This window comes from Nyctereutes procyonoides, unplaced genomic scaffold, assembly GCF_905146905.1.
Source record: "Nyctereutes procyonoides isolate TBG_1078 unplaced genomic scaffold, NYPRO_anot_genome, whole genome shotgun sequence".
In the NCBI taxonomy this organism is placed as follows: domain Eukaryota; kingdom Metazoa; phylum Chordata; class Mammalia; order Carnivora; family Canidae; genus Nyctereutes; species Nyctereutes procyonoides.
In genome coordinates this window covers 33,238,149-33,262,683 of record NW_026575046.1, presented here as the reverse complement: position 1 = coordinate 33,262,683, position 24,535 = coordinate 33,238,149, and the positions used below count along the sequence as shown (strand labels likewise).

Genomic DNA, 24,535 nt, shown 5'->3' with positions numbered 1-24,535 from the left:
TCATGAAATGGGCAAAAGACATGAACAGAAATTTCAGAGGAAGACATAGACACAGCCAACAAGCACATGAGAAAATGCTCCACATCACTTGCAATCAGGGAAATACAAATCAAAACCACAATGAGAAGAAAAAAAAAAAAACACACACAATGAGATACCACCCCTCACCAGTGAGAATGGTGAAACTTAACAAAACAGGAAACAACAAATGTTGGAGAGGATATGGAGAAAGGGGAACCCTCTTGCACTCTTGGTGAGAATGTGAACCCGTGCAGCCACTCTGGAAAACTGTGTGGAGGTTCCTCAAAGAGTTAAAAATAGATCTGCCCTACAACCCAGCAATTGCACTGCTGGGGATTTACCCCAAAGATACAGATGCAGTGAAACGCCAGGACACCTGTACCCCAATGTTTATAGCAACGATGTCCACAAAAGCCAAACTGTGGAAGGACCCTCAGTGTCCACTGAAAGACGAATGGATAAAGAAGATGTGGTATATGTATACAATGGAATATTACTCAGGCATTAGAAAGGGCGAATATTCACCATTTGTTTCAAAGTGGATAGAACTGGAGTGAGTGTATTATGCTGAGTGAAGTAAGTCAATCGGAGAAAGTCATTATATGGTTTCAGTCATACAGGGAATATAAGAAATAATGAAAGAGATTATAGGGGAAAGGAGGGAAAATGAGAAAAATTAGAGAGGGTGACAAAATATGAGAGACTCGGGCAGCCCAGGTGGCTCAGCAGTTTAATGCCGCCTTCCACCCACGGTGTGATCCTGGAGACCTGGGATCGAGTCCCACGTCGGGCTCCCTGCATGGAGCCTGCTTCTCCCTCTGTTCTCCCTCTGCCTGTGTCTATGCTCTCTCTCTGTCTCTCATGAATAAATAAAAATAAAAAATCTTAAAAAAAAAAATATGAGAGACTCCTACCTCTGGGAAACGAATAAGGGGTAGTGGAAGGCAGGTGGGCGGGGGGATGGGGTGACTGGATGACAAGCACTGAGGGCAGCACTTGATGAGATGAGCACTGTTGGCAAATCAAACTTCAATTTATAAAAAAGAAAGAAAGATTGAAACCACTGTTATATCAACCAGTCCAAAAATGCTTCAGGGTGAGGCCCATGATATCTAGCACAGTGTCTTATACTCACGGCAATACACATTTGATAAATTAAATATGGTGCTTAATAAATTAAACACATTTTGAATTAATAATGACAAAGATGTCTGAATACCTACAATACTTTCAAGGCTCAAATGGCTCATAAAATGAATTATCAAGCACATACTAAACAACTATAATAAAATTATTATATTTAATAAAATTAAATTAAAATATTCCAAACAGAGCACTTAATTCAAAAGTATATTAAATCAAAAGTTCTTATTCACCCTCTCCTGGTCAGCTGTTGGAACAACAGAGTTAAAGCAGAAAATGAAGCAATCATAAGGTAAACTGAAAATCTCTAATTCAAAACTTAACTATGTAATTTGAAACTTACAACTTTTAAGACCTTTTTATGTAAGAAACACTGTGAACACTCACCAGAGAAAATGAACTCAAGAAAAGGAAATTTGTGAAATTAACAAATGAGAACCTGAATTATTGCTAGAATCCATTTCCGCCTGTAAAATTTTTTCCAACAAATATTAAATTTTAAGTCTGTCTAGCACTTTAGTTCATTGCTAGCTTTCTAAAGAATTAAAACTAGTTAAAACCTTTAAAAAAAAAACTAAAAGGCATCAAAGGATCAACTTTTCTTACTAATATTTACTATATCCTCATTTATTGGGAAGTTCAAATCCCTTTAGCTTCACCAGATCTCTGTAAAGTGGATGAAGGAAGGTAGGCCTGAACCAACTCTCCCAAGTGTCTGTACACACAGCAGATACACAGGTACCCCATTATGGTGAGACTGCCAGAGTTCAAATAGAGAGTGGGTGGTATACTGAAACTAGCATATGAATTTTCTTACTCCTGTTACTCTTATGTCTTCCATCTACCAACATTTAAGGATTCAGATTAAGTATTACCTTTCAAATTCTTCCCATAGCCATTAGATACATTAAACAGTAGCAGATACAAAGCAAATTTTAGAATTAAGAATTCAGATTAAACAGTATTTCAGTTTCTAAAGTCACAATTTGAGAAATAATACTTCCCATTTATTATTCAAAGTTCATTTTGAATTTTAGTACAAGGTATACCCAAATCCCAAGTGAAGATAATACCGGCATCTGGCTTACCATGAGAATATCATGCTACTATACACATCAAGGTAAAAAATTCTTTGTTCCCAATTTACTTTTGCTAACATTAAGTTAATCCCGCACTTGAGACTGAATAAAAGAACATCCTTGCCTCAATAAGAATCTAAAAGGGCTGAAGTGATGTGCATATTGTCATAACTCAATATAATTCCATTTTGTGAAAGTCAAGGACAATCAAACAAGGAAACAAGAGTTTAGCAAACAAACAAACAAAAAAATTTCAGCAACTTTTGACCCTAATAAACTCAGAAGTTTCTCAATCTCTGCAATATTGACATGTTGAACCAGATCATTCTTTGTTGTGAGGATTATCCTGTATCTTATAGGATGTTTCTCACCTCTAGCCACTAAATGCCAGCAGCACCCCCTGCCTGAGTTGTGACAACCAAAAATGTCCCCAGACATTGGCAAATGTCTCAGGGGATTTGAGGTAGGAAGTGAGGGCAAAACTGGCCCCAGCTGAAAGTCACTATTAGCTAAAGTGATGGGGCGGGATTAATTTCCTTCCTTCTCAGTGAGATCTGAGAAATCTCCTAAAGAAGAAACATCTGAACAGGGTTTTAAATAATTAGAACTCCTATATAGACAGGAAGTGAAGGCACAGGATGAACGCCAAGAAGCAAATAGCATATTCAGAAAAAGTAAATCAGCATACTAGGGTGGGATGATAAAAGATAAAGATAATCTTAAAAAAGCAAATTGCAGACAAATCCTAAGGAGCAGTGCCTCCCATTTTCTTCTTTAGCCCACTCCCCTGACCCAAACACTGGAAACAGCTAAATATAATGGGAACTCAGTAATAGTTTATAATGATAAAAAAAAAAAACATTAATAGCAGCTAGAATTTAGGGTGGGATTGTTATATGCTATGCACTATATTAAACACTTCATATACATTACCTCATTTAATCCTCGTAAAAAATCCAAGGCATGGGTACTGATATTACTCTCCTCGCATATTTAAGTACTAAAACTTAGGAAAGATAAGTAATCTTTCCAAAATCATACGGTTTAAAAAGTGGATTCACACCCAACTTATCGGTTTCCAAAAGCCTATGAACTAAGCCAAAATAAGTTCCAACAAATGCGCCAGATTATCAATCTCCAAACATCAACAGTTGTACTGCAGAAGAGGGGAAGACAGACAACAAGAAGGTGACAGAGAAAGGCTCCTTGCCAGTCCTGACTTAACTGCATTTCCCTAACGAAAAAAAACTTTTGTTCTGAGGTCTAAGAATGCTCTGGAGAATATAGTATAAAGCTTTAAAATTTCCGATGACTAGGGCAGCCTTAGGCAAGTCATTTTACTTCGAGGAGCTTCAATTTCCTCTTCTGAAAAATGGGTGTAGCAATACCTACACTATGAAAGATGTTATGAGAATGAGATCAAGCATGTAAGGCGTTTAACACGACGCTAGACACGTTGTAAAGCGCGGTTGTCTCCGATACAGCCCCTGCTCATGGTAAGCAGTAACGAGAGGGAACTAGAAAAGTCGGACGCTCCCAACACCGTTGGGAAAAGCGTTCACCATGCTCAGAGACTGTCCAGAAAAGAGATTCACGATGTCCCTTGAATAACCGGTTATCCTGATTCCGTCGGAGCCATGCAGCACGGCGGCGGAAAGATGGAGTGACCAAGCAGAGACTGGCTGTCTCGTTCGTTTCCGCAGCCACAGAACCTAAGGGCCGAGGGTGGCACATAGGCGCCCAGGAATTAACTGACAAACCGGTAAGGAGTCCTTGAGTCCTCTGCAACTCCGGGGTGAAAAGACTTACGCTAAGGCCAGCTTCCCCCGCAGGTTCGGCATCCATGATGCACCTGAAACATCAACACAAGCAGTCAGTTCAGATTTCCACCTCCATTCCCTCCTACGGCGTCTAAACCACTAAGAAATCCCTACCCAAACGCTCCAGCGTTGCCGCCGCCATCTTTCTCCCTCCCTCTACGGAAGCCTCCGAGTTCACGCACGGCCGGGACCACGCGCATGCGCAGTTCTCAGGTGGCCTGCCCCGGCGCGAGACCCGGCAGTACTCCCGCCCCGGGTGCTGTCCTGGGTACCGCGAACGCGCCGCCCGCGCCTGAGGTGTGATCCGGGCAACTTTGCCTGGGAGTGAGGGGCTTTAACACAGGCCGAAGACTGTGAGTGTACGGACATTCATGGAGATCCAGAAAAATCGAGAAACCTCCCCTCACGAGTGGCCAGAAAGGGTAGGAAAAGAGACGGTGAACAAGCCACCGAACGTGGGTGGACCTGTTTCCTCAGCAAAACAGAAAAGCGGCACAGGCTTGTTGTGAAGATCGCTAGAGATGGTGTGGAAAGCTCTTTTAAAGAACAAACAGCTCAAATATAAAGTATGATGTCCTAATCCCTATGTTGATCTCCAGCTTGATCTACAAGAGATAAATCAATACTCCTCGGCAACGCGCTACCACATATGCCGGGCAGGCGTTTCACTGAATCTGTGAATTCCTCACAGCAATCCGACAAGGCAGGGGTTATCACCTTCCTGCAAATGAGAAAGCAGGTCGGGACAGGTCAAGGCCTCTCCAACAACAACTGGCAAAACCACTAATTCAGCCTAGGCCTGGAGAATCAGGCCCCAAACCGGTGCCCCTACCCACATTCAAAAACGTGCTTGGCCTCTCCCCGTTAGGATAGATTTCCGGCTTGGTTCGCCGCACACAGGGCCGCCCCATACCCTGTGCAGCAAGCGCCGCAGGACAGTCGCGGCGCGGAGCCCGCAACTCCACGTACATTGCCCTTCACAGAGCCGGCAGGCACTCCATCAAGTCACTCGATCCTGCTCCTCTTTGAGTCCTAAGACTCTAGAGCCAGAATTTCCTCGCGGTTGCAGAAACTGACTCTTCTGGTCCTTTTTGATTTGATTCGAACGTTTTTTATCTTCTGGTTAACTGGCTTGTTGCAGGTCTCTTTACAGAATCTCCGGAGCTAGCGAAGTACCCTGGCACAGAGCGTTCACGGCTACTTGATGGAATAGTGGCTGAACTATTCAAAAATCAAAAAATTAAAACGGCTGGTCGAGGTGACTCCACTAGTCAGTCTAACGCTTTAATTAGTACTTTGCTGTGGGAGGTGAGAAAGCCTGACCCCCAGGCTGGGCTCGGCAGCACCGGGACTCCTGGCCCCGGGCGGCGGCGGCGGCGGCGGCGGCGGGGGCGGCGGGGGCGGCGGGAGGCAGAGCCCGGCGGCGGCGGCGGCGGCGGCGGCGGCGGCGGCGGCGGCGGCGGCGGCGGCCGGAGCGGCGCTCGCGGTGCGGCCTGGGCCTCGGCGCGCGCCGTAGCGGCGGGCCCGGCGAGGCGGGGCTCCGAGCCAGCCCCGCCCCCTTCCCGGCTGCGGCGTGGGGCTGTGAACGGTCTGCCCCTGGGGTTCCTTCGTTCGTCCCTGCTGGCCCGTGATCATGGGACAGGAGCCGCGCACGCTGCCGCCCTCTCCTAACTGGTACTGCGCCCGCTGCAGCGATGCCGTGCCCGGGGGCCTCTTCGGCTTCGCAGCGCGGACCTCCGTCTTCCTTGTGCGCGTGGGCCCAAGCGCTGGCGCGATCCCTGGGACGCCCCCATTTCGAGGTAACTCCCCGCCTTGAGCCCCCGCCCTCCTGCCCTTGTTGGGTTCGTCGTAGGCGCCGAGGGAGAGTTTCTAGGCACCCTTCCCTGCAGGTGGGGAAACTGAGGCCCAGGTTGGCAGAAGGATACCGGGCTGAGTTGCGTCCGCGTCTCCAGGATTGAGTTACACCACGCTGTGGCTGCGCGGCCCCGCCTCCTGGCGCTCTCGCGTAGAACCGCTCGCTCCCTCGAGTTACCCCTTTATGGAGCCTGGGCTGATAACCTCTGTGGCCTCCCTCCCCCACGCAGCGCACACTGTCCCCTGGGAGCCTCCCTGCGTTCCGGGGCTGTCTACAGCTCCAGGCCCTAAACAACGTCCTGGAAATCGATGATACCCGTTTCTTGAAGATGAATGAGTTGAGCCAGATGCTTTCAGGCTCCGAACTAGGTTTAGATTTTGCCTTGGGATATGGCACGCCAGTCATTTATTCTTTCCCAAATGACCTCTGGGCCACGTTTAAATAAGAATCACTTTTACATTCTATATTTGAGCCGCTCCTCAGCCTGTGAACTGTGAACATCAAGGGATATCAGCAGCATTTTACGGCTGAAAAGAGTGAGGTTCAAGGAGATAAAATGACTGGGCTGAAGTCCCGTGGCAGAGCCAGAACCAGCACTTGGGATTTCTGATTGTGAGTGCCTGGATATTTTTGTTATGCCATGGGATAAGTGAAGCTCCACTCCTCTAACATCAGTATTATGATTCTCCCAGGAATCTTAGGTAGCACTCTAACCTGAAGTCCGGTTTTGCTTGAAGTCGTAGGGGAGTTGGTGGGACACACCGAAAGGGTCTCTGGCTTCACGTTTTCTCATCATCCGGGTCAATACAACCTCTGCGCCACCAGCTCTGATGATGGAACTGTGAAAATCTGGGATGCGGAAACAAAAACAGTTGTGACAGAACATGCACTCCATCAGGTACGGTGGCTTACCGGTTTCTCAGACCATTATTATATATTTGCTGAGGGTTCTTTTGTTTTAAGTACGCTAACTCATCTGTGCAAGTTAACTTTTATAATAATGTCCATTATTTGGATGAGAAGCTCTATATTCTATATATAAATTGTAAGATGCCTCAAAACTTTTTTGGAAGGAGATACATATAAACCAGAGGTCAGCAAACTACTGTGCTGCCTGTTTTTGCAAATTGTTTTATTGGAACACACCCTCAGTCATTCATTTAAGTATTGGCTGCTTGCATACTACAACAGCAGAGTAGTTGTACCAGAGACAGTATGGCACACAAAGTCTAAAATGTCTACTATCTGGTTTTTTAACATGGAAAAGACTCCTGACATAAACTGTAAATGAATGAACAAAATTTATTTCTAAACCAGATGATTACTTACTAAGCCTACCTTTTGAGAGAATGTAGAAAAGAAAAAGACTTAATCTTAGTAAGAACTTTCAATTAAGCTAAAGGAAGAAATGTTTTTAAATAGTTCTTTAATCCTTAGGAGCTTAAATTCTTCTACCATTTGGTTAATGTACTCTTGGTATACAAGTGGTACTAACGGTATTTATTAAGTAAGTATCAATGTGCTTAGTATTATACAAGTTAAAAATGAAGTAAAAATTCAGCACTGACAAATGAAAAGCAATGTATTTTTGTTTTGTTTTAAAGCATACAATATCAGCACTCCATTGGTCTCCTCAAGTAAAGGATTTAATAGTATCTGGAGATGAAAAAGGAGTAGTTTTCTGTTACTGGCTTAACCGAAATGACAGCCAGCACCTCTTTATAGAACCCAGGACAATTTTCTGTCTTACTTGCTCACCTCATCATGAAGATTTAGTAGCCATTGGGTAAGTACTGTGTCATCTGTACTGGTAATTTGTTTTTGTTAATGAGCATATTTTGCATTTGCTTTATCTTCTCTTCCTTATTCCTCAGAGGAAGCCATGTATAGGTATTAACCATTCCCTGAGCCCATGGTATCATTTATTCCTGTGACTTCCAGGTCCTTATTGTCCTTCTCATTCTCTCTGTTTTTATTTAATTTCTACAATAGCGTACTTTCCTCATTCTTCACATCTGATTTCTTCAGTTAGCCTCCAAATGTAGGAAATACCCTCTTTCTCCCCTTTCCTCCCTCAGTATTTGCTCTTGGAGATAACATTTACTCTCAGAATGTCAGAGGACTTAACTCTGTCCCTGTTCGCAGCTCTGCCTCTGGATTGGGACAGTAGTCTGGCTTTGGGCGCTGCCTCCGCCTCGATCACCAGGATTATTTCACATAAACTGCCTGAATGGGCACCACCCTTTTCCTCACCGCTCCATCTACTACTCTCCCAAAGATGTCTTTTCACTCTAGTTTAGATATTTGACATAAGCACTAGAATGCTAGAGGAGAAGTCTGGTTGGAGTGAATTCAAGAGCCTGGGGTACAGTAGTCAAGATACACATGGAGACTTGTTTTTTGTACAAATGTGCATAGACATGAAGCCAGAGGAGGTACATGGTAGTAAAGGGAATATTAAATGGAAGATAATAGGGCATATTTTTATGCTGATGGAAGAGGAAAAGCTGTTGCATGGAGAAATGGTAATAAATACAGGAGTGATATGAGAAGTCAAGAGGGATTGTATCCAGATCACAAGTAGAAAGGACAAGTGAGAATATGGAAATAGGTGCAGGTGGGTTTGTAGATCTGGCTGGAAGAGGAAGGTGTTTGTTGTCGGGGTTTTTTTTTTTTTTTTAAGCTGTTTTTGGGTTTTTTAAAAGATTTTATTTATTATTCGTGGGAGACACAGAAAGAGAGGCAGAGATACAGGCAGAGAGAGGAGAAGCAGGCTCCATGCAAGGAGCCTGATGTGGGACTCCATCTTGGGAATCTGGGATCAGGCCCTGAGCTACCTAGGAAGGGTAAATACCGAGGAAGGTATTTCATTCTGATATCTTCTGATTTTCTCTGTGAGTCATAAGTCAGAAAGGTAGAGTCAAATTCAAAGTGGGGCTGGGAGCACACAGGAAGATGTAAAAATAGTCATCTCAGAGAATAAAAAAATGAGCTTACTGAGAGAAATTGTAGGTCCAGTGGTCCGTATTGAGGCCAAGCTCTGAATCAGAGTCATGAATTCAAAGTAAACTATTCAAACTGAGAAAGGGTATGGTTGGATTTGACAAGATTTGAAGTTTGTGGAGTAAATACTTCTGAAAGAGACAGGACAAAGCTGTTAAGGGTGTTTTTAAAGGAGTGATAATGAAGCATGAGGGGAAGGACAGGAAAACGGGTATGTGTGCTTAATAGTGAAAATGGGAGGAGTCTGTGGTTCGGTGGTCTGCTGGGTGAAGTGAGCAGTGTTACAGTGGGAGCGCTAGAGGAAGAGCAGAATGGGTGGTAGGCAGGGATCAGAGAAGGTAAGATCAAACTGACCTTGAAAGATGAGCAAGAATCCACAAGAAAAGAAGAAATCTTTCAGGTAGAGGGAACTGCACAGTCAGAGGATTGAATCAGAATGATTTGTTTTTAGAGGCTCTTCCAAATGGCGATCATTTCCTGAAAGGCTGATTAAAATTGAAGAACAGCTTGGTCACTTGACTGTTAGGTTGCAAAACTTGATGGGTTTTCAAAGTCCATGTCTGCAAAGATTGATGTATGATTTCATTTTTTTTTTAAGTAAGGCTGTAATGGGAAAATGTTTTTAATAAAAGTTTCTCCTTTTATTAAAGGAGTGTAATGGTGTTTTTCCCTATAGGACTATCTAGTGTGTAGGAGATGTAAGGAGGTACACCCAACTTTGGAGTGCAGTTTGTACTTCTAGCAAAGCAAAGACGTATACATCTTACATCCTGGCAGTTCCACTACTATGCATTAAATCTGAAATTGTCTTAAGTGTGCATAAGATTATTAATGGCATTTTTGTTTTGTTTTGTTTGTAATAGTAATAAACGGAAGCCCTCTAAAAGGAAAAATGAGTAAACTTGTGTTATAGTCACATAGTGGAGTGCCATCCAATAGTGTAAGTGACTGACTAGGAACCAGAGTTACATGCATCCACATCAATGACTCGCTAACAATAAGTGGGAAAAAAACAAGTTACAGAAAAACAGACTGCATGATAACATTTATATGAAGTTTTAAAATACACAGAATAATTTTCAGTTGTCTTTAGGAACATAGACAAAGAAAGGCTAGGAATGATGGAACAGAAATTCACGAATAGCAGTTTACCTCTGGGGAAGAGAGAGAAGTTTGATTGGGGTGGGATATATAAAGGACTTTAACCATCTTGATAATTGGGTTTTTTTTTTCCTTTAAGCTGGTTGATAGATACTTCTTTATGTGTATGAAATACTTCATCTATTTTTTTTAAAAAAGCTATTAGAATTTCTCGGTGTCCTCTGAATTTAAAAAAAATGATAGGCTGGGAATATCCAGGTCTAGAAGCTGCAGTATTCAGTTTTTTGTTGAGTTCACAGTTAGAAAAATTACAAGAATTTTACAAGGATTATTTGTAAAAAGTGGGAGAGGAGTGTGTTAGGGCAAATTCCGTCTCTAGTCAGAAGGATTGCTGGAGCCCAAAAATTACTGTTCTTCTGTAAGTTTCCCCTTCAAACACAAGTATGCTTCACCCTATGAACTTTATGCCAGGCAACATAATACATTATTACTTAGTGCCAAGACTTTGATTGGAACAGCAGTGGTGGTGAAAAAAGGACAAAACAAGATTATTTCTTGCTTTCTTCCTTCTCCTTCATCCCTAGTACACTTACCTTTTAGATGTGCACGATGATAATTCCTAATCCAAAATGTTTACTGTTCAGTCTTCATTTTTCAATATTCCTAACTCTTGTTCTTTAGCTACAAGGATGGCATAGTGGTTATAATTGACATCAGTAAGAAAGGAGAAGTTATTCACAGACTTCGAGGCCATGATGATGAGATCCACTCCATAGCCTGGTGTCCCCTGCCTGGTGAAGACTGTTTATTCATTAATCAAGAAGAAAATTCAGGTAGAGATGATTTAAGAGGGTTGAGTACTTCTCAGACCTAAAGAACAATGTGGATAAAACTGTATCATTTGAATTACATTTAAAACATTAAGTTTTACAGATCATATCTAGAAACATAATGGCTAAATTTCAGGAACCTTGCAGACTAGTTTTTCTTTGACAAGTTCATGTTTAAAATAAATTAAAAACAAAATGACCTTCTCTACCCTAGAAGAACCTGAAATCCCCAATGGTAAAGTTATAGCACAAACTCCAGTAACAAACGGCTGCTACTTAGCCACTGGAAGCAAAGATCAGACCATTCGAATCTGGAGCTGCTCTAGAGGCCGAGGTAAGATTTGATATGTGATGTTTCTTTTGTGATGTAACCTATAGTGATTGGTAGAAGTAGAAACTTTTTTTAATTGTGTCTTCTTATCCTAAGATTATGGTATCTGCCAGAAGGCAGTTCTTTACTTTTCTATCCAGAAAGTTGCTCCCCCCAGTCTGACTTTGGTTTTGGAGATGAGAGTTTCTGGTGCCTTCATAAAAGGGGCACTGTCATGGAAGGCAAGATGTTTGTTATAAGGATAGGAATATTAGAACTTAGGAAAGTGTGGATCAGAGGATTAGAAAAGACCTAGAGGTTTTAATGCACAAATGCTAGATAAATAATATATATACACTGTAGAAGTACATGTTTAAATGTTATATCTCAGTTTATCCAAACTATAAGGATCCTCAGTCATTCGGCTTTCCCAAGCCTCTCTCTGTGAATAGAACTTTTACCTTCAATTTATAAATTGAGAGGCACTCCAGGCAGAGTGGGTGTGGATTTTACTTTATAGTAAAAATCTAGCCTTTTTCTTTATAGCAGTCTTCTTTCTCCACTTTATTTAAAACCATGAAAGTTTGGTCATCTTTATCTAAATGCATTAGTGCATATAAAGCAAATCATAGTTATAGCTTAGTCAATGGTAACTAACAGTATAACTCTGGAAAACAAATTTTTTAAAAGAATTGTAGACTGCTTTTGGACATACCATGGCCAATCCTCCCAAGTGGGAACAACATTAGGCCAAGAATCCCTCCAGAAGGGTAACCTCTAAGCTTATGGATGTCTAGTACAATGATTTTCAATTCTAGTCATGCAGCAAAATCACCTGGAGAGTTTCTGGAAAATGTGGGTACCTGGACCCCACCTTAAATCTACTGAATCAGTATCTCTAGGAGTTGGGCCCTGGCATATATTTATTTTTAGAGGCTCCCCCAATCCCTCATTGTAGTCATTCTGGTACATAATAGGAATTAAGAACCATTGGTGAGTAGCATGTCAGAGGTGGAGGGACTTGTCTGCCACAATATGTTGACTGCCAAATTTGTCCCTTTTGTTGGATTTCTTGCCAACTAGAAGAAGGAATCCCACTCTCTATCCTTCCAGCTTTGGAGAATCTGAAGTTGTGTTACCACCTGGGTTCACAGTTCAGTTGAAACCTCATTTTCTCAGACAGTATGCTTAATATGCTTAGGTTGCCAGAATAGCCTATTCTTTAGTTAGACTGGTATTAAAACTATGTATAATAACATTTCCATGAGCAAATGAGTTCTGAATTCTAAGTAACCAAACTAACAAACTTAAACCGCAAACTGTGTTATAAACTGCTAGGGACTTCACATGTGTAGTTTCACTGTCTTGAGTACCCACTGACCTTCTTTTAATCTGCAGGGGTGATGATTTTGAAATTGCCCTTTCTGAAGAGAAGAGGAGGGGGTATAGACCCAACTATTAAAGAACGCCTTTGGTTGACACTCCATTGGCCCAAGGATCAACCAACACAGCTGGTATCCAGCTGTTTTGGGTAGGTCTTTTTTTGGTCATGCTCTCTCTGACATGTTTTGTTTTCCACTCTAGCTTGAGGAATTCCGAGGCTTCTCTTTACAGACACAGAAGATGGAAAAAGCAGCATTTCAGGCTTATATTATGCTGGGCCATTTGTAATAGAAAAATCGTGGGATGTGTTCTTAACCTGTCTAATAACAGTGCTGAGAAAAGATCAAATAAGTATAGCCTGGTGGTTAAGAGCGTGGACTCTGAAGTCAGGCAGAACTGAATTTCAGAATCAGTCTCTTACTTCTATGTGTTCATGAGCATGACCCTTTACGTTGAGCTTCCATTAGTTCATATGTCAAGAGAGATTTTATAGAATTTTCTCTTAGGATGATTATAGCCATTCACTGAACAAAGGTTATTGTGTAGAAGCCACTAGACTTCTAGTTGCTTGAGATAATTAGTGAATTTAGCAGACAAGGGCCCTGCTTTTAAATGAATTAATACAGTTAAAGCATATAAAAATCCTCCCCCCCCCAAAAAAAAAAAGTTGATCATGGCCCTACTCCCCTACACTATCCCAATAAAAGACAGTAGGTCTTCAAGATTTGGGGCTATGCAAATTATGGTGGCATTTTACAGTTAAAGCAGTTAGGAAACTGTTCCAAAGGTAGTGCAGTATATTCATGTCATTCAAAAAGAACATAAGAACATAGAGAAGCACTCTTCCTACCTGTCTTCTCAAGCGACTAGGTTCCCTTCCCCACAGGCAGTGACTCCTTGTTTTTGTGTGTGTTCTTTCTGAACTATTTTCTGCATATTTCAGAATATTGTTCTCCTTAAAAGAACAATTAGCAAATCATTTTGCAGCTGAGGGCCCATACTCTTTGTTCCCAAATCACTTGTTTTCAGATTGCTTCTGAAAGAGAACTAGTGCTTGTTTTCCTTCACAGAGGTGAGCTGTTGCTGTGGGATCTCACTCAGTCTTGGAGACGGAAATTTACCCTCTTTAGTGCTTCATCAGAAGGGCAGAATCATTCAAGAATTGTGTTTAACATATGCCCTTTACAAACTGAGGATGACAAACAGCTGCTGCTTTCCACGTCGATGGATAGAGATGTAAGAACTGCTTATTTTGCAGTCAGCATTGTAGATTGATGATTTATGACTTAAATGGAATTAGAGGGCTTTTCAAACCATCCACCAGTTTCCATGCCTCACCTTATTCCCTTGTGCCCAGACCAATCTCAGAGTTACAATTACTCGTCAGCAGTAAGTACACCAACAGCAGAGAGTTAGGGGAAAGATGAGGAACTACCTTTTTCTTAAAGAGAGATAAATGATAAAGAATTGTAAGGGTACCTGGGTGGCTCAGTCAAACATCTGCCTTAAGAAAAAAAAATAATAATAATAAAAATAAATAAATAAACATCTACCTTCAGCTCAGGTCATGATCCCAGGTCCTGGGATCCAGCCTTGCATCGGCCTCCTTGCTCAGCAAAATGCCTACTTCTCCCTCTGCCTGCTGCTCCCCTTGCTTGTGCTCTCTCTTTGACAAATAAATAAAATTAAATTTAAGAAAAAAGAATTATAGATGTGTCCAGGGAAGGATGTGTGAGATCATCATGCTTTGGCTTTAAAATAGCCTTGTCTATAGTTTAGGTAGAGAGACATCTGCTCTTGGTGAAGTCTCCAGGAGAGTATTGGCTTTAAGAGTCTATGGCTATTGTTTTGCAATTAAACTAAGGTTTACTTGATAGACTGTTTTCTCCGAAGCCCCTCTGTTAAACAAGTGAAGATTAAATATGTAGGACTCCTCTTTCCCTGGTATAAGATATTTCACTTTTTGAGATAGCTCGTTTCATTTTCTAGTGTCCTGCGGCCATCTTCATTCTTAGGACTTGCCAAATGAAGAGATCACTAGTGCTGTAATACAGTAGAGTGGAAATGCCCCCTGGACTCTAGGAAATGGGAAGCCCTGGTCTGGTTTATTCCTTGTGTGACCCTGAATTCACTTAACATCTCTGAAAATAAATGTATTTTCAGTTCCCTTTGAGCTCTACAATTTATTAATTTTTTTTCTAAAAGACACTTCTTCCAATACCTACTGGAATAATTATATTATTCTTACTCATTGAGTTCATCCTATTTGAGATGTTGATTCTTTTTCCAGTTTCTCTTTTTTTTTATATTTAGACCCTCACCCTTGATCTTTTCAGGTAAAATGTTGGAACATGGCCACCCTCGAGTGCTCCTGGACCCTCCCTTCCCTAGGTGGGTTTGCCTACAGCCTGGCTTTCTCTCCTGTGGACATGGGCTGTTTGGCCATAGGTGTTGGGGATGGCATGATCCGCATATGGAATACACTCTCCATCAAGAACAACTATGATGTGAAAAATTTTTGGCAGGGTGTCAAGTCCAAGGTTACAGCGGTAAGGATGATTTCTTTGAGCTTGCTCTGAACTTTTTTTCAAATAATTCTTATAGTAAGAAATTAGGAATGACCTGGATGTGCATTCATGTAAGTTATAAGATAAACATATATTGAAGGGTATCAGACTATTAAAAATTACAATATGGCTTTTTCTTTGATGTGGAAAGATGTTCACAATTGATGAAAAATGAAAATTACAAAACATGGGACTGCAGATTAGACAACAATAGGTTTATATTTTCTTTTCTCTATTTAGTCTAAAAGCAATAAATGCTTGTGGTTAAAAGGAATACCATACAGGATTGTCAAATCACTATGTGATATACCTGAAAATAATATAACACTGTATGTCACATATTTCAATAAGAAAAATAATAATAATAACAGGGACACCCAGCTGACACAGTCAATTAAGTGTCCCACTCTTGGTTTCAGCTCAAGTTGTGATCTCAGAGTTGTGAGATCGACCATGCCCACATGGAGCTCCATCCACCCTCAGCAGTCTGTTTGAGATTCCTCTCCCTCTTCCCTCCTTATGCTCATGTGCACGTGTGCTCTGTTTCTCTCTCAAATAAATAAATCTTAAAAATTAAAAAATAATAATAAAAAGAGAAAAAAAGAAAACCAAACTGTATGGAAGTGTAGAAAGCAAAAAGTTTTCCTACCCTCCACTCTATTCTCCCACTTCCATAATCCAGAGAACCACTAATGACAATTTGTAATGTATCTTTCCAAGTTTTATTAATAGAATTCTACTTTCTAAACTGTTATGGAATCTTTTATCCCCACTCAACAGTGTCTCAATGCACATTATTTAAATGTTTGAACCTATTTTTGTTTTTTTCAACTGTATATATTTAACTTTAGTCACAAAAATATCAGGAAAGATAGAAAATTGGCAATGGGGTTTTTTGAATGGTGAACATACCAGTGACTTTTACTTTAATACTTTGTTTCTTTTAAATAATGAGAATTTATTACTTTTAAAATTAGAAGATACCAAGAGCAAGAAAGTTGTTCATTTGAATGCTTGACAGATAACCTCACTTCCCTTAACAGTATGCCCCTTGTCTTCTCTGTTTTGTAGCTCTGCTGGCACCCAACCAAGGAAGGCTGCTTAGCTTTTGGAACTGATGACGGGAAAGTGGGATTGTATGACACCTACTCCAACAAGTAAGAAGCAATATTGTTTAGCCCACTGACCAAAATGTCTGTGATGGAATTAATTTTGATTTGTAAACCAATGTTTTTCCTAGCTATTTTTTTTTCAAATTCCTTTCAATTAGGGTTCAACACATGGCATCTTACCATGTTTTTTTAGTCTCTCTTATTCTAGAACAGTACCCCCATTTCTTTCTATAACATTGCTTTTTCAGTTTGAAGAATCCAGGTAAGTTTCTTGGTGAGAATATTCTACATTTTGGACTTACCTAGTTATTTCTTTGTGGTGATTTCTAACTCATTTCAGTATTCCCTATATTCTCAACAAGCTGGAAGTTATATCTAGAGCTTCATTGTCCATTCCAGTAGTTTTTAGCCACAGGTGACTACTGGGATGTGCTGTAAGTGTAAATACACTCCAAAGTTCAGAGTCTGCGCCCCCCCAAAAAAATGTAAAATATCTCAAAAATTATTTTATTTTGGTATTTTAAAAGATAATACTTTTGTATATTGAGTTTAATAAAATATACTATTAAAATTGAATTTTACTTATTTCTTTTGCTTCTTTTAATGTGGCTACAAGAAAGCTTTAAGTTGCATGTGTGGCTCATATATATGGCTCACATTATGAATCTATTGAACACAGCTATCCCAGATGCTTGATTGGATCCCAGACTGTGCTGTTCAGTTTGGTGGTCACATACAGGTATTTATTGTTAAAATAAAGTTAGAAGTTTAGTTCCTTGTTTCTCATGAGCCACATTCAAGTGCACAAGGCCCAGAATTTAGAATAGCACTATTATAGACCAAAGATTGGAGAGCCATGGCTCATGACTTAACGGTTCCACCTTTTGAAATTATTGGGAAAAAAATCAAGACTATTTCATGACATGAAAATTAAAGTTCAGATTTCAACATTGATAGATAAAGCTTTATTAGTAACCCAGTCACACTCATTTATTTACACCTTATCAGAGGCTGTTTTCATACTACCAGAACACAGTGAGAGGAGTTGTGACAGAGAACTCATGGCTCAGAAGCCTGAAATATTTACTGTCTGGCCCTTTATAAGATGGTTACCTACCCCTATTCTAAATCATTCATTTTTAAGTAAGAACTATTTGCTACACTGCAGAGTTAACCTTTTTTTTTTTTTTTAAGATTTTATTTATTCATGAGAGACACAGAGAGAGAGAGAGAGGCAGAGACCTAGGCAGAGGGAAAAGCAGGCCCCATGCAGGGAGCCCAATGCAGGACTTGGGCCTCCATCCCTGGAATCCAGAATCATGGGATCACACCCTGGGCCAAAGGCAGGCACCCAACCCCTGAACCACCCAGGCATCCCAGAGTTAACACTTTTTTTTTTTTTAAGATTTTATTTATTTATTCATGAGAGACACAGAGAGGGGGGTGGGGCACAGACACAGGCAGAGGGAGAAGCAGGCTCCATGCAGGGAGCCCGACACGGGACTTGATCCCGGGTCTCCAGGATCACGCCCTGGGCTGAAGGCAGCGCTAAACCGCTGAGCCACTGGGGCTGCCCACAGTTAATCTTTTTATATGCAATTTTTTATACGTATGTAAAACCTACATGCAGTTAGTTACCTACATATTTTGTTCTGCACTTAATTAACTCCACTTTTAATTCTCAAAACATAATACACTATTTCAAAGAATCACTGAAGAAAATAAAACCATATTGCAATTTAAATAGCTCTATGTCGTCACAAAATTGTTGACTAATTCTATTACATTACTATCTTCTGGATATTCTAAGCTGACTATCCAAACTAACACTAAGAATGGTATGTAGGAGGAGGAAGAGTGCTGCTGTAGATACTGTTAGGCAGTATTCAGCTAGAACTACTTATATTTCTTTTAGTCCAAAGAAACTGGAGTTTATTGTCCAGGATGATAATGATGCCTGTGCCAGAAACATGAAAGTAAGTAAGTCAACAGCCAGTTTAGTCGTAGGTTCTGGACTCCAGGAATTCTCAAATCCTACAAAGAACATGGTTTACAGTGAAGGTAACAGCCATCCTGCCTTTACTGACACCTCACATGTCACTAACCACCAAATTACGCTCAAGAGCAAGTTTTCTTCACAGTCAAAAATTTTAAAATCAAACTTCTCTAAAATCTGGTCTTAGTTTAAGAATGTGATGTTAATAACCGAGTAAGCCTAAAATGACTCTTTGTCTTTTGTTTTTTGTTTTTGTTTTTTTACTCTTTGTCTTTTGAAAGTGAGGTGGATCCATCTGTATAATGATAATAGATGCTTAGCAGTAACCTTAGTTCTGGGCTGAACGGTTTACGTTTTCTATCCTGTTCTATTTTTCTCTAGTTATGATAGCATTTACACTGCTTGTAACTACAGTGACATTAGAATATATGACATTTACATGAAGTGAGCAACTGGCAGGGGGAGAGAGATAAAATCCCATACTGGCCAGATTGGTGGCAGTTGGGGGTCAGGGCGGGGGCGGGGATAGCAGATAACATTTTTTCCTGGATAAAGTACATTTGGGACTTAATCATTTTGCTGGCAGATATCGTTACATGGTATGTTATTTAAATGTTGGCTTCTCCACAATCAGCTATTTAGAGGATACCGTTAAATTGCTTTTCTCTAATATTAGCAACTAATAGGTAGGAACCTTTTAGAAAAAGATGGATCTGATTTCCACTGTGCCTTCTGTTTAAATCTTTTTTTAATACCCCTTTCCCCCAGACCTCCACAGATTTCTAGCACATATCATAAGAAGACTGTGTACACTTTAGCCTGGGGGCCGCCACTACCCCCCATTGCACTCGGTAAGTATCTGAGCCATTCTCTAGCAAACATGAGAGCATTCTCTTTCTTTCAGTTTAATTGTAAGATATTCAAGCTGGAAAGTCATACATACTCTAGTATAATGACTGCTTCTGCAGACTGCTATGTCCCCCCAAAGATCATGAGGGCAGTCATAGCAAATGATAAGTTAGAAACCATTCACCCATAATAAGAATCCCCAAACTCTAAAGCATCATTTGGTCTCTTTGAGCTGAATTTTTTCACTGTGCATCTGAGAGGCAGATGAGAGAGGCAGAGACACAGGCAGAGGGAGAAGCAGGCTCCACACAGGGAGCCTGATGCAGAACTCGATCCCAGGACTCCAGGATCACGCCCTGGGCCAAAGGCAGGCGCTAAACTCCTGAGCCACCTAGGGATCCCAAGAAGATGTTTTTTGATCCCAGCTTTGGCACCCATACTGTTTGGATGGCAGGAGAATGTTTAAAGCAAATACTCTGCCTTATAAATATTACTGTAAAGTTAGTGTATCTTTTTACTTCTCCCAACAGCTGTGTTCATATGCAAAGAACAGTGACTTTATTCCAATGTACTAATAAAATATTTTTAAAACAACTCATGGTATGCTATAGTTGTACTATAGCAACAAATAGTTAAGCTGGTGAAATGCAAAACTGATAAGCTTTCTTTTCTTATCTCATATAGGAGAAGGAGACAGACCTTCCCTCACTTTATATAGCTGTGGAGGGGAAGGGATTGTCTTACAGCATAACCCCTGGAAGCTTGGTGGAGAAGCCTATGATATCAACAAACTCATCAGGGACGCCAACTCAATCAAAGTGAGTCCTTGTGGTCTAAAGTCATCTTGATTTCCCATCTTACATGATAAATGCCATTATTAGAGATATCCATTATGCTCATCAGATTTCTTAGATGTTCCTAAAAGCCTCAGTGAATTTGTGATTTATTACAGATAACTAGAAGTCTTTATCCCTGAATAAAAGCAAGGAACTTAACCACACACACACACACACACACACACACAGTTTTGTCTCAGTTGCCATGGTGATTTATGATAAACTTTCAGATCTTGGATAAAAAGCATCCCTTTCAGGCCAGCCACTTTCTCCAGAATGAAACCTTGGTAAAAATTACTATAATGTGGTAGCCAAGGTTGGTTGCAAAATATTTTGCTTGAAGACAAAATAACCATATTATTTTTAATTTTTTAGTGAAATAACTACAGATTTACACAAAATAATGCATATAGTTCCCTTATATTTTTGACCTAGATACCCACATTTAATCACTTTTGTCTTACCATTTTATCAGTCTATGCCAGAACTGTCTTTTGAAGTGAAACCATAAATGTTGAGATTTCTTATTCTTTCAAATGGACATTTTTATTGCTCATTATTTTTGAATGACTAGCATAAAAATAACAATCATTAATGGAATTATTTTTTTAACTATATTCTTTCATTAAATGTTACCTCCACATTAACATTCAGTAGTGAATGTAAAAGAATTCCTATTCCTAAAGAGATTTCAGTTTTGTGGTAGTTGAATATATGGATTAGAACTTCATACAAGGAGGAGCACCTGGCTGGCTAAGGCAGTAAGGCATGTGACTCTTGATCTTGGAGTTGTGGTCTCAAGCCCCACTCCAGTGGCTCAGTGGTTTAGCACCGCCTTCAGCCCAGGGCATGATCCTGGAGTCCCAAGATCAAGTCCCATGTTGGGCTCCCTGCATGGAGCCTGCTTCTCCCTTTGCCTGTGTCTCTGCCTCTGTGTGTGTGTGTGTCTCTCATGAATAAATAAATAAAATCTTTAAAAAAAAATATTCCCTATGGCATAAAAAAATAAAAAATTAAAATTAAAAAAATTAAAAAAGCAACAACAAAAAACTTCATACAAGGTGTTTGGGCTGGAATTAGAAATTTAGAATTCCTAGGGTGCCTGGGTGGCTCAGTCGGTTAAGGATTGGACTCTTGATTTTGGCTCAGGTCATGATCTCAGGATCCTGCATCAGGCTCTGCTGGGTGTGGAGCCTGCTTAAGATTCTCTCTCCCTCTCCCTCTGCTCCCCACACTACCCACTTGAGTGCTCACTCAAATTACTTTCTTCTCTCTCTCTCAAATTTAGAATTCCTTCAGGTGAATGGTAGCTGTAGAAGCTGTGGGAATATATGAGGTGATCTAAAGACACAATTAAGAAGACAAGAGGGTCCAGGCAGCCTTGGGGAAACACCAGCAGTTGGGAAAAAGAAAAAAATAGGAAGAAAACCGGGGAAGCGTGTATATAGCTTTTGTTAAGGAGACATGACCCCCATATTATCAAGCCAGTGGACATGTTACACACTCTGATGTGGGATAAAAATCATTTTAATGAAGTTCATTTCACAGAGTTAGATATTATAAACATTTAGTTTACTGGTCTCTTTTTTGTCCCAGTTAAGGAAATTACAGTCAGAATGCTTGCTTTTAGTAACTCTTGTAGTAACTCTATGTAATTAGAACATTTTAAGCTCTAGGGATTTTTTTTTCTCATGCTGTCATCATTGATTTGTAAGATATGCAGAGAGAATAGTGCTTTTAGTCAATTGGTTTGTTTTGCTTTCTAGTACAAATTGCCTGTACACACAGAGATCAGCTGGAAAGCAGATGGTAAAATCATGGCTCTTGGCAATGAAGATGGGTATGTGTTTGTTTCTTTAAAAAAAAAAAAAGACTGTAATTGCACATACATTTGATTAAAAGCTGATTCATGCCATCTATAATGTTAGTTGGGATGATATTCTGATCTGCCCTTGATATTCTCTGCAGAGACCCAGGAGCTCTCTGCATCTTCAAGAATGTAAAATAAGCTGGATATTTTAAGTCCAAAAGAATGTTGGCCTATTCAGTGTTTAGGCTGTTTTATGTTTCACAAAATGTTCATCTGTTGCACTGTACTACCTAAATCTTCCTTCATTTTTTTAAAATAAGCCTGGGCACCAGTGCTTTTTAGACCTCACTGTGTTCTTTCTGATGTTGATCATAGCAACATAATCCTAATTTAGTCATTGGTTCATTATTTCTTTTAGCTTTTCCATAGCACCATTTATCACAAGAGCCTGATAAACACAACTTTCCAGAGATTATGTGGGATTTTTTTTTTTTTTAAGCTGAATATATTGGTTGAAAGAACAGCCTTTTGTATCTGGCTCTCTGTAAGAATAACCTTTACAGTGATAGATAGGATAATCCTATCTATCTATCCATTTCACCTTTTCACCAACTATCTATCCATTTCACCTTTATTTGAGTAATGGGATAAGGAAGATACGTGTTTGCATATTAGATTGTAATTTGATCATCCATTTTTCTTGTCGCATGTGTTTGTTATTCCAGATCAATAGAAATATTTCAGGTTCCCAACCTGAAACTGATATGTACCATCCAGCAGCATCACAAACTTGTGAATACCATTAGCTGGCATCATGAGCATGGCAGTCAGCCGGAGCTGAGCTATCTGATGGCGTCTGGGTCCAACAATGCTGTCATTTATGTGCATAACCTAAAGAGTGTGATAGGTAACTTTGGTTTCTTACATACTAGGGTGATAACTGTTCAGCTGCTTTGCATTCCAAGTTTTATACCTTTATTTACTTTTTGATATTGTTATTCTTGTTTTTTCTGCTTTCAAAAGTAATATATTTTTCTTAATTAAAATAAGATGGGCACCTGGGTGGCTCAGTCGGTTACATATCCAACACTTGGTTTCAGCTCAGGTCATGATCTCAAGGTCATGAGATGGAGCCCCATGTAAGTGGTTGTTAAAAGAGCGCTTTTTAAAAATATGGAAGCAGTGAGATTTCTTTTTTTCTGATATGAAGAAATTATATTATAATCTGTCACAATGCTGTTTCCAGAATATTGCAAGTATGTGCTATCAGCCATAGTGAAAATAGTTGACGGTTTTATTTTCTCTAGAATTTCCCATAGTTTTTTGAGAATCCTTATCTATAAGAACAAAAAAAAATTTATTCTAGGAGTGGCTCCCTCAAGTTGAAAGCAATGTGGAAAAACAAAGTATAGACAGGTTTTTTCTAACAATAAATAGCAGACAGTGTGTAACTTATGAGCATGATATGTTAGAAGGCTTATCCTGGTCTTACTATCATTGGGATTCCGAATTAAGCATCCAGTTTGATAGAAGGCATTAACAATTCTTCAGAGCAGTGCAGATCTGTGTTACTTTAATACTAACATCTCAGTTTGGTTTTTATTTCATATCTACCAAATAACAGAAAAAGATTTTTAAAAAATGGCCAGAATCAATATTACTTTATTTCAGACTTAGAGGAAAGATGCAAGAGTAATACAGAGAACTCTCATACACCCTTTCACATATTCAACAACTGTTAACCTTTTGTCATATTCATTTGGTTGTAGGTGTGTGGGTGCGTGTGCATACATATTTTTTTCTAAACCGTTTGTGTTGCATACATCATGCCCACCCAAACCCTTAATATTCGTGTATTTTGTAAGAATGAGGATATTCCCTTTTAGTCAATCTACAATTCCATTATGAACTTCAGTTAATTTAATAATATAAAACAGTGGTTTAATCGATCATTCATATTCATTTTGTTATTTGATCCAGTAATGTCCTTTATATCTGGAATAGTCTCTAAGCCTTTTTTTTTTTTTTTTAAATCTTTGAAGGCTACTGCTCTTTTATTTTGTAGATGTCCCCTCAGTCTGGGTTGATCTGGTATTTTCTCCTGATTAAATTCAGAATTATATGTCTTCAGCTACCATAAAACTGATGACACAGCCTTCTTGATATCACATGCAAAAGATATTATTTTCATTTTGGTGGCTTTTAGAAAGACAGAATGACAACTAAAACTTATTGCAACCTATCTGCATACCTCACTGCATACGTGCCCAGTCTTTTTTTTTAAAAAAAAAATTTTTTTTTATTTATTTATGATAGTCACAGAGAGAGAAAGAAAGAGAGGCAGAGGGATCCCTGGGTGGCGCAGCGGTTTAGCGCCTGCCTTTGGCCCAGGGCGCGATCCTGGAGACCCGGGATCGAATCTCATGTCGGGCTCCCTGTGTATGGAGCCTGCTTCTCCCTCTGCCTGTGTCTCTGCCTCTCTCTCTCTCTCTCTCTGTGACTATCATAAATAAATAAATAAATAAATAAATAAATAAATAAATAAATAAATAAATAAATAAATAAATAATTTAAAAAGAAAGAAAGAAAGAAAGAGAGGCAGAGGCAGAAGCAGGCTCCATGCACCGGGAGCCCGATGTGGGATTCGATCCCGGGTCTCCAGGATCGCGCCCTGGGCCAAAGGCAGGCGCCAAACTGCTGCGCCACCCAGGGATCCCCGTGCCCATAGTCTTAACCAATAAATAATATTGCTGAAAAATATTGCCTGCTGAAAGTCATCTAGAAAGCATATGGCAAAATCTTGACTGTCCATGTCAAGAT

At 40.0% G+C, this 24,535-nt stretch overlaps 2 protein-coding genes across 4 annotated transcripts in view; one reads left to right on the top strand and one right to left on the bottom strand.

Moving 5' to 3' along the window:
* MRPL22 (mitochondrial ribosomal protein L22) overlaps window positions 1-5,404 on the bottom strand; it is a 39,661-nt gene extending 34,257 nt beyond the window's left edge. Inside the window, exons 1-2 of one of the 2 annotated variants that reach the window (XM_055325206.1) lie at window positions 5,033-5,404; window positions 4,053-4,095 (exon numbers count right to left, since the gene is read on the bottom strand). In XM_055325206.1, coding sequence (XP_055181181.1) covers window positions 4,053-4,084 — 32 coding nt within the window. In that variant the 5' untranslated portion in view covers window positions 4,085-4,095; window positions 5,033-5,404. Of the gene's footprint in view, window positions 1-4,052; window positions 4,096-4,177; window positions 4,234-5,032 lie in introns of those variants that run through there. The other variant, XM_055325205.1, reaches the window with a different exon arrangement.
* A 202-nt stretch (window positions 5,405-5,606) lies between these two features.
* Window positions 5,607-24,535, top strand: part of GEMIN5 (gem nuclear organelle associated protein 5) — a 39,765-nt gene continuing 20,836 nt past the window's right edge. For both annotated transcript variants that reach the window (XM_055325685.1, XM_055325684.1), the window contains exons 1-13: window positions 5,607-5,862; window positions 6,656-6,816; window positions 7,523-7,704; window positions 10,704-10,855; window positions 11,067-11,186; window positions 12,561-12,693; window positions 13,616-13,781; window positions 14,882-15,094; window positions 16,184-16,269; window positions 18,989-19,071; window positions 19,754-19,887; window positions 21,672-21,745; window positions 22,441-22,622. In XM_055325685.1, the coding sequence (XP_055181660.1) occupies window positions 5,697-5,862; window positions 6,656-6,816; window positions 7,523-7,704; window positions 10,704-10,855; window positions 11,067-11,186; window positions 12,561-12,693; window positions 13,616-13,781; window positions 14,882-15,094; window positions 16,184-16,269; window positions 18,989-19,071; window positions 19,754-19,887; window positions 21,672-21,745; window positions 22,441-22,622 (1,852 nt within the window). In that variant the 5' untranslated portion in view covers window positions 5,607-5,696. The remainder of the gene's footprint in view (window positions 5,863-6,655; window positions 6,817-7,522; window positions 7,705-10,703; window positions 10,856-11,066; window positions 11,187-12,560; window positions 12,694-13,615; window positions 13,782-14,881; window positions 15,095-16,183; window positions 16,270-18,988; window positions 19,072-19,753; window positions 19,888-21,671; window positions 21,746-22,440; window positions 22,623-24,535) is intronic.